General features: G+C 37.1%; 1 protein-coding gene and 1 pseudogene across 5 annotated transcripts in view; one reads left to right on the top strand and one right to left on the bottom strand.

Annotated features, from left to right (window-relative positions):
• LOC103130163 (C-factor-like) overlaps positions 1-4,137 on the bottom strand; it is a 9,512-nt pseudogene extending 5,375 nt beyond the window's left edge.
• The window catches only part of tesmin (testis expressed metallothionein like protein), a 40,988-nt gene continuing 34,595 nt past the window's right edge, over positions 3,662-10,054 (top strand). The window contains exons 1-10 of one of the 5 annotated variants that reach the window (XM_016665706.1): positions 3,662-3,812; positions 4,729-4,770; positions 4,879-5,138; positions 6,215-6,307; positions 6,537-6,618; positions 6,726-6,809; positions 7,440-7,563; positions 8,414-8,442; positions 8,554-8,639; positions 9,983-10,054. In XM_016665706.1, the coding sequence (XP_016521192.1) occupies positions 4,747-4,770; positions 4,879-5,138; positions 6,215-6,307; positions 6,537-6,618; positions 6,726-6,809; positions 7,440-7,563; positions 8,414-8,442; positions 8,554-8,639; positions 9,983-10,054 (854 nt within the window). In that variant the 5' untranslated portion in view covers positions 3,662-3,812; positions 4,729-4,746. The remainder of the gene's footprint in view (positions 3,813-4,728; positions 4,771-4,878; positions 5,139-6,214; positions 6,308-6,536; positions 6,619-6,725; positions 6,810-7,439; positions 7,564-8,413; positions 8,443-8,553; positions 8,640-9,982) is intronic. The other 4 variants (XM_016665708.1, XM_016665709.1, XM_016665707.1 and 1 more) reach the window with 4 other exon arrangements.

Raw genomic sequence — 10,054 nt, forward strand, 5'->3', positions numbered from 1 at the left:
CTGTCAACTTAACATCTTTTAATCCAAAAACACAATAGATCACCTGTGGACCGCCTCGCTGCCCCCACCACCGGGCTTAGCAAGTTTTCTGGGGGAAACCCTGACTGACTGTTTGACACACAGCAGGCAACATCACTCCTTGTCCATTAATTTCCTATGAAATGTGAGTAATGAGGCAACAATCACTTGCCCTCCTCCTATAAAATTTGTGCTTGTGAAATTTTGAGCTTGTACACACAGATGTGCAAGCTCTGCGAGACAAGAAAGCTGAAAAATGTCAACTAGTCGTCAGTGCTGTTGGTATCGAGTCCCATGTGTTGGGTTCACCCTGGATGACCTGGGGCCTCGGGTATACAGCGTTCATAACTCAAAAACTGTTGCAGCACAGTGTTTGATGCACAAATGAGTAAAAAAATGAATGTTACATGAAAGTTTGTGTAAATACATAAACTTTTTACCTGAAAATATGTGGCAGTCAAACAAACGTACTGTCAGTTACAAAATACAAAAACCAAAACTTACCTTAACCTATAATACAGTGAAAAGTGACTGCATTCAGTGTTATTTATTCAAGGGGCATTGGAACCAATATTTTTCACCATTTTAATATTTTATTATTTAAAACTAAATTACGAAACTGACCCCATTTAGCTACATATAATAATGTAACACACAACATTTATGAGAAACCCTCAATAAATGATTACAAAGTAAACAGAATATTTTCTCAGTGTTTGTCTCATGTAAATGTAAATGTCCATCAGTTTGGGCACCAACGAGCATCAAATGCATGTTATCTGAGGACACTTTCATTCTCACTGAAAAAGAAAACGGAGTCGGATCAGCACATCAAACCATCAGGTTCATCAAACCTGACCAAACAGGTCAGGTTTGATTAACCTTAAGGAGGACAAGGTGTGTACACAATGTCCTTGTGCAACTGCCTAACAAAAAGTGGCATGCTGGTCTGGCTCAACACACGACTGCTTACTGTGGAATAACTTTCAACAGCATGTTTATTTCCACATTTACTGCAGAGAACTCTCTGGCTCTCTCATTTTTTAAACTAATTTTTCACCAGCTAGAAGTCTTAGATATTATTATACAATGTGTCCATTATACATACCAATTAGCCTCAGTATTTAAAGCAAACCCCTCAATCTGTTCTATTCAATCAACTTTGACCCACAATCATAAAAGAAATGTGGGTTCATGTGGGGTTGGGCACTGGGATTATATCATTATTTTATAATTATTATTTATTTATTCATTTGCTTTGTGTTTTCACACTGAAACTTGTTTGTTCACATTCATATAAGCACTGCACAAAGGACTTCATGAAGGATATAACATTAAGCCATCTCCAATGAAACAAAAAATTATGTTATTCTAACTGGTGGGTTCTAACAAGACAGGGATTTCAATGTTGTTGATGAAATATAAGGGACAGACAAAGTACAGACAGACTTACCAAGTGTAACAATGTGAAGATCTGAGTGTGTTTTTGACAGGTCCTGTAAAGCCTAAAGAAAGTCAAGTTTAGCATTTAGTGTGTATTGTATATACTGCATGTATTGTAGTAAGTTACACTACACAACACAGTCATTTTTGTATGGCATAAAATTGTACAAAATTATGCCATACAAAAAAATTCATTTTTGTATGGCATAAAAAACATTTAGCCCTGACAAGTAAAAACATTTTCACACCACTGAGTACGTGGTTTATAGAACTCTATAACTGCAAGGACAAAGTGTGCTTTTATATGAAGGAAAAAAATCTCTCAATTTTTTAACATTTGCAGCATCATCTGCCGCTTTTTATGAAGGTAACAAAGCTGGCTGTCCTGCATAGCGACCCTCCATGTTGCTACAAAATGCAATAAAACCCTTGAAGCCAGTACAAACTCTTCAATACAACAACCATGATCAACAAGCTTTGACATATAGAGCAGTTATATTTGGACTGAAGTAATCAGAGTGATAAGGCACTAAACATAGTGTTCAACATCTTGAACTTAAATCTCGCTACCACCACCTGAGGAAATGTTCAATAAAGCTGTGAGGAAAGTTAATGTAAACAAGCCTATTTATACAGACTAATGTTTGGCATTTTATGTGTAGCTAATCTTGGACGGGATTGTTGTGACAAGGAGCTAGCATCGCTTTGGATAAACTATTTACTTCTGTAGCACAGCCCATGACTTGGTAAGTCACATGGGTAAACTACAGAAAATGTGTCTCCATAACCACATTAACAACCAGCTCTTTTCACATAGCTATACATAAGGTCATGATAAAAAGAAAAACTGTTTTTCAAATGTAGGGTTTTGTGAATCAGGACATAAAAGAAATGAGCTGATCTTCACCAAATTCTATTGTATCAACTTAACACCCAGTAAACGGAAACTACACTTGTTTTATCTGTTGATATGCACCAGATAAAAACAGGTGACAGCAGTGTTAAGACCTTCCTCCTGGCTCTGATTGGATGTTTCTCACCAGGAGCAGTGCATTTCTGCTGATGACAATATCAGCAACAAGCTAGCACTGTCTTTGCATTCTCAGAACAAAGCCAGCCTTGTTCCAAATCTAAATTAGACAACACCAGAACCCTTTGTCCCCAATTCTGTCTATTTATTCTGTCCGTTTATGAACTGGATCTCAAGGCGCAATATAGGACAGCGAGGCCTCTAGTTCAGGAGTCTCAGGGGTACAGCAAGACTTTCTGCAGATTAACTTCTTTTTGGCAGTTTAGTTCTTGTCAGTATTAGGGCTGAAACGTTTCCTCAAATGATTCGAGTACCTCAATTATTAAAATTATTCGAGGAAAATTGATCTGCCTCGAAGCTTCGTTAATTTATGTTTTATTATTTGGCGCACCATGTTCCGGCCGGAACATTAATTGCGTCACGTGGAGCTCTCACTTTCGCCTCTGAGTTGTTGACGAAAGCTAAGTGTTATGATCTTAACGTCCAATTTTCAAGATCGGCTGTGGGGATTTTATTGATTGATGATAACGCCCATGATAATGATGATAATTAATGATAATGATAATAAGTGATAACATTGTTTGGAACAACAGAGAAATGTATTGTTTCAGCTCTGGTCCATCACCATGCCTCCTTATGGGAAACACTGAAATGGCCCTGAACAAAAGTTTCTGGTTCCTTTTCTATGCCTCTCCCTATGCTATGCCCTAAATAGCGTTTCCCTTTGAAGTCATTTCTTTAACCTTATGTGTGTATGTGTGTGCATGTGTGTGTGCATGTGAGCGTGCAGCAGCTAAAAAAAGATGGAGAAAAAACACAGAATAATTTATCCATAGCCACACTATGGGAAATATGTTGGAAAACTGCTGCACTTTTCCCGAGTTCTGTGCATACTGAAGAAAAAATAACATATAGTATTTATTTCAAATAGGGTTTCACATATTATATGGTTTGGTCGTCTTGCTGGGGTTGTTTGTCCATTGGAGGCAGACTTAAGTGACAGAATTTATTTCCAACTCAATAAACGCAAACATAATTCTATCATTCAAATTGTCTGCCATCATATTCATGCAATTAAAACCAACTAAACCAATTATTCCACCAAAGTGGGACGTGGTGCTGGCCAAAGTTCCCGGATGTGTTCTTGCTATCACATTCCATCCGTCAGTTAGGGTACTAGTATTATCAGTTGCCATGGTAATAACACGAATTTAAAAAAAGGAATCAGCTTTGTGACACCCAGAACTATATTTTACTCTCTTATCCTTCTGAAATCAGACTATCTGACATTGGTTTAAGATTGGCTCAAGAAATAAATAAGGTAAGCATAACTTAACGAGCCATAGCTTGTTACAGGACCTTTGTGTACAGTATAGATAGGAAACAGCCAGACTTTATTGCTTACGGACCGTATTTGAGCCGTTGGGTCCAGACTATGAATTCAGTCAGTGTTATCAGTGACAACATAAAAAAGACAGTGAAACTAAATTAGCACCTCGGGTCGTTATCGTGGAAGCAGCAGGGTTGCGGGCTGTCGCTATGATGGCAACAGCAGCAACGGGTCTGTTGCTGCTGTTAGCCAGCTCTTTAACCAGCTGCAGTCCTATCCCTCTGGCTCTGCTGGAAGCGGTTATCACCACGGATTTTCACACAGTCTGACTCATGTTTACTTCGTCCCCCGGATAGTTCTTCTGTAACAGTTATCCAGCCTTTTCTTCTTTGACATAATGTTATAACTTTGTGCGCACATTATACTGCCACCACCTGGAGAGAGGTGGCTACTGTGGGAAATAACTACATTTCAGACGAGGTCAGCCGCATGTAGCAGACTCGCTTTTAAATAACTGGCTTTACGTTATTGAGACAGATTTAAAGCTCTGTGTTGTATGTGTTCCCAAGGGCGTAGATCCCATCTCATTATTGGGGGGGACCATAAACAGGGAAATGTTTTAAGAGCAATTTTTTTGGGGGGGGTCGACAAAATTACAGTAAAATGTGGTTTACATTTTTTGGTTCAAGCTGCACCATCAAAAATGACTAGCAAGTACCAATCAATTTTCTCAGTAAACAACCTGCTGAGACCCATAGAAGTCAAACTAAGACTCAATATGTTGCTTAGATATGAGTTTGGTTCAGAGTCACAGATCTAATCTCTGCTACACCTTTACAAAAACTTAAAGCTCTTTAATAAGTAACTCCACTTAATAAAATTCCTCATAAATATTGATTTATTGCAGTGGTTCTCAATACAAGTCATGTGTCATGTCACCAAAGGTTATGTGAGTTTTTATATCACTACAGAGACTCCGTTAAAATGAGCTGATAAAAGCACACTTTACAAAAGACAGAAACCAGAATCAGCTAAAGAATCATTCTTCTGATTTCAGGACGAAACAGGTTTCTGTGTAGGCATGATGAACCAGGCTTTGACTGAGCCGAATGCTGGACAGTCCACACAGGTCTATACTGAAGATGACAAGCCTCCTCAGAAAGATCCCTGCTCTGAAAAAGAGAATGTCCATGAAACCTGTTCCACTGTGATTCCTGTTGGAGCAGGAACTTGGGGTGATAGCAGTTTATCATGGATCATTCCCCATACTTATCAACAAATCATCTCACCAGAGATTCTGGACCCATTCAGCTTTAGGTAATGTGACATATTATGTTTTATCTCCTGGTAAAGTGATTTTGCTGCACTGTTGTACCAATACAGTGGATTTAAAAAATATTCACACCATTTATTTTTACTTTTTTTTTTTTACACAGTATTACACTGTAAACAAATTAGACCACTGTCAAGATCATTTTAAAGCATTTTCGACCTTCAGTGTGATACAGTGAGTAGAATAAGTATTGATTTCCAATGGAGTCATTGACATAAATGTTATACCAAATCTTGGCAGCAATTGAAGTCATGCAGACATACAAACAAGTCAAAAGCAAATTAGTCCAAGTTAAGTTCTGGCTTTTAGAGCCATAATGGTCAGGGTCAGTGGTGGTTCTTGTTATGGGCAATATGGCACTCTGCCCAGGCCACCATGGCCTTTGTGGCAGAACAACCATCAAGGAAAAAATGTCTGTCCATTGCTTATTTACATGAGCATAATGATACTGGTGGCAGCAACATGATAAGGTTGTGGGGGCGGGGGGGTTTAATTGAAACTGTATTTTTTTAAGGTAGATGAAATAATGAACATTTCAAAATCAGTTTTGAAATTAAACTTTCAGGTGTCAACTAGAAAGTCTTGCAATGAGTCTAATATCAAAAATAAATAGACATTGCTTCATCAGAAGAAAATTAAAGTTTTGGAAGGACCAAAAGGCAAATAAATTAGGTCACTAATAAGTTAGGTCACTTGGAGAAGACTTTAGATGATATATGTCATGCCATGTAGCAGATTTGGAGAACTGTTATGAGATTTATTTTACAAATAGTATAGACCACAGGAAATTAAATGCTGAAGTTCAATCAAAGTTGCTCAAACCAAGTATTAATTAAGGGTGGCCACATTTTGTAAAAACTGATGCTTACTGTTTTGTTTTTCAGTGACAGTATACACATCATATTACAGATGGGGGAAAAAATGGGAGATTATTCCTTATGGTCTAATATTTTACTTTACAAGGACTTTGCTTTTTACCATGGGTGTGTTTGGTTTTAAGATCTACTGTATAAGAATCTCTGAATATACTTCTAAACTGCCCAAGTTGTATTCATTTCAGATTTGAGTACCCATATCAGGCCATGCCCTGTCAGCTGACCTACCAAAACTACCACATGGAAACCCAGATGAACCAGAACCAACTCACTGCTGAGTATGTCTTCATTCACCCCTCACTACAAACACAGCTTCTCTAAAGACATGCAGTCCTACAACTGTCCAACTTGAGCTACAGTTTATTTTTAGTGTATATTTAACAAACCTGGTTGTGGGCATTCGAACAATATACTATTGTGATGTGGGGCTCCGCAACCTTAATACACCATAGTTAAAAGGTTGTGTAGTGCTGTGGTTGGTGACTTAAGTTACTCTGATCTCTCTAGTCCTAGTCCTTCCTATAGCAGCCACCTCGACTCAGCCTCTGCCATTTGGTCGAATAAGGAACCAGTTTTCTCCAATGTAAGGGTTAGTTCAAACATTCAGAATCAAGTAATGGCTTAACAGATTTAAGCAGATTGCATACATCTGTTTTTATGTTTCCAAGAGTATGAGGTTTCCCTGTGCTTATTCAGGTGGACTTATACAATCCTGTACCCATGGAAAATCTGCAGTTTCAGCAGCAACCTACTGAAGTTGCATCTCACATCACTCAGACTGTAAGTGCAGCTAAGTTTTTCAATTCTGTGGGTAAAAGTGCATCTGCAAACATTATCGCACACACATCAGTAGAGTTCTGTGTCTAAGAGTATATGTGTACAATTTAAAATTATAACAGACAGATAAAACTTTATTTCAGACTCCAGGTCAAACTAAAACAAAAAGAACAAAATAAACAACCAAATAAATTGACATCTGCTGTCATCTAAAGATTAGATCAAATTTAATATAAAATGCCAGAAAAGGTAATAACAGACATATGTACCAGTGTTTCCACAGCTGTGAATGGTGTCATGTAGAGCTCAGCCATGGGTTTACTAAGGTCATGATACTTTTATTTTCAGATTCATTTAAAATATATATAAACTTAACCCTCCCGCAGTCTTATCTCAATGTCAAAGTCAAAGTAAAAAGTTCCTTTAAGTTAAAAATTTGTAACTTTTAAATGAATTCAACACAAAAATGTAAGTTGTCATTACTAAACCAAAAGGATTAAGTGAGATTAATGTAAATAAGTCCGTAACATGAACTACAGCCCAAATATAATTTTTAGACTGTACAATATTCCCACATGTAAAAGCCAGAGGCCAGGATTAAAGTAGTAAAGATAACCTCTTTTTAATTGCCAGGTGATGTATGACGTCGTTGGAGGTGGACAAGTAGTGCTAGTTACTCCCCCCGAGGCAGGACCCACATATCTGTCCCTGGATTCTGCAGAAACACAACAACACAATAAAATGGCCCCAGGTGAAGGTTAAGATGAACTGAAACAACAGAGATTATAAAACTGTTTCAGGCTTCTTCCCAGAAGCTCTTACATACACCAGCAGTACTACAACACTCAGACCTTTTTAACATGCTAGAACTGGCCTAAAGTTATGGACTAATGCTGCCATACCAATCATCATCCAGTTAAGCATAATAAAACATCATTTCTAGCAACTGTTCTTGATTTGCTTTCCTTCACTTAGCTTCCTTCATGTTTCTTTTGTGATAAGGTTTTTACTGCAAAACAAACAGGCTGGAACGATCCAAGTCAGATAGTATTAATTATACTATCTGATAATTAATACTATCTGACTTGTACTATCTGACTATAATATATTTATATTATTATATTATAATATATTTACAATATAATATAAATATATTATTTATAATATATTTTAAATAATGTATTATTTATTATTTATAAATTATAAATAATATAATTTATAATATATCAAAGAGCAACCTGTAGAAGAAAAGAATCATATTAGTGCCAGTATTGGTTCTGAATGGAGGATCATAAGGTAACCAGAGATGAAGGAACTCTTCTTCCTTCAGAGATGAAGGAAGAAGAGTTCTTCACTACAGATGAAGGAACTCTGTTCCTTTGGATTTGGATTGCAAGTCAGGATTGTAGTTTGGGTGAGGCAGAGAAATAGGGCCAGACTCAGTCATTTCAAAGGTGCATAAGGTGAAACTTTGGCAGGTGTACCTACAAAGGGGGACCTTTAATCTCTTAAATTCTTAATTTGATTAAAAGTGTTAACTAAAAAAATGTCTTATGAATTTTGAAGGAGACAGATAGAGTCTCATAACTCTTAATTGTTTTTAACAGTTGCCAGTGTGTTGGAGACTCCCAAACAAGTAAGAGAAGATTTATGTACTGCATCTACAACTGTGCCATTTTAAACTTGTTAGTCTTTAATAGTTAGTTATTTATCATATCCATTTATTCAGTGATGTATTTATCCTCAGCATCCTGAAAGCCATCAGACAGCTTGTTCTCTGTATGAGTGCAGAGTTCGGACAACCAATATCCAGCCTCAGGCCTCTCTGCAGAGGTACGATTTATGGATGTTAAAGCTTTTTTTAAAAAAATAATAATCATGAAAATGACAATAAAATTATTGTTTTTCTATAACTATTTTTGCTATATTATATATAGAAATACCCCTCCCGACCCCACTAAGGGACAAGGGTGTAAGGAAAATGGATGGATGGACATATAGAAATTCTTATAAAAAAAAGTATGCATTTTTCATGCATGCCTCAAATCAAAGTTTATTTATGTAGCACATTTACAACAACCTCAGTTGACCAAAGTGATAAAACAAAACAATTTTATTAAATTTGGTAAGAAAAGAAAATTAAAAAATGTAAAAAATGAAAATATGAATAAAAACCAATGCATACTTAATTTCTCAAAAAACTTGAATCAGTGAAGTACTTTTTTTTTTGTTTGTTTGTTTGTTTAACTGGTGTTGAAGGCCAGGGACAGTAATTGCATTTTCAGTCTGGACTGAAACTGATCAACTGACTGAGATGTTAGCAGAAAAAGGGAGACTGTTCCACAGGCTGGGTGCCGCCACAGAGAAGACTCTGTCCCTTCTAGTCTTTGCTGAGCTTTAGGGATAGGCAATAAAAGCTGATCGGTTGATCTCAGGGTTCTGGGTGGACTGTAGTACTACAGGAGCTCATTTAAGATAGGCCCATAGAGTTTAGACACGTAAAACAATCAATAAAACCTTAAATTATACCTGAAAAGCAATAGGGAGCCAAGAGAGGGTCTGCAAAACGGGGTAATAGATTTACGCCTCCTTGTTTTCGTCAGCAGACGGGCTGCAGCATTTTGTATGCTCTGCGGTTGCTGCAGGGAGCTCTGGTCCAACAATAAATACAAAGAGTTACATTAATCTAAACATGATGTAATAAATACATGGAATGCATAAATGCCCTCTCAAAATCAGGCAGAGGAAGATAAGATCTTATCTTAGCAAGATTAAAGCCAGTTTCTGAAAGACACTGGGTTTGATAATCATGCTAATATGCTTATCAAATTTAAACATGCAATCAACCAACACACCTAGCTTTTTCACTGTCATGTCCAACCACGGGATTGCATTGACCGAACACCAGAATCTCAGTTTTTTCCTTATTTAGGTTTTAAATAAATTTGCTTTCAGCCATGCCTGTACATCCCTAAGACAATCATGTATGAACAGCAAACTGGCTGACATTTGTAGTTACAGGTAGATAGATTTGAATCTCAACTACATTGAAAAGAGACTTTGTGCTTTAAAAAATACAAACGTCCATTTTCAACAGAGGACTGAGTCTGGCCTGTATTTACATTGATGCCGATTTAAAAGTGACTTAAGTTGACTTTCATCCTTTACCCCTGTAGGCCTGTTGGAGCTTTGATGGAGTTGAGATCCAAGAAGCCCTGCCACTGTACCAGATCAAGGTGCCTCAAACT

Source organism: Poecilia formosa, unplaced genomic scaffold, assembly GCF_000485575.1.
Source record: "Poecilia formosa unplaced genomic scaffold, Poecilia_formosa-5.1.2 Scaffold611, whole genome shotgun sequence".
In the NCBI taxonomy this organism is placed as follows: domain Eukaryota; kingdom Metazoa; phylum Chordata; class Actinopteri; order Cyprinodontiformes; family Poeciliidae; genus Poecilia; species Poecilia formosa.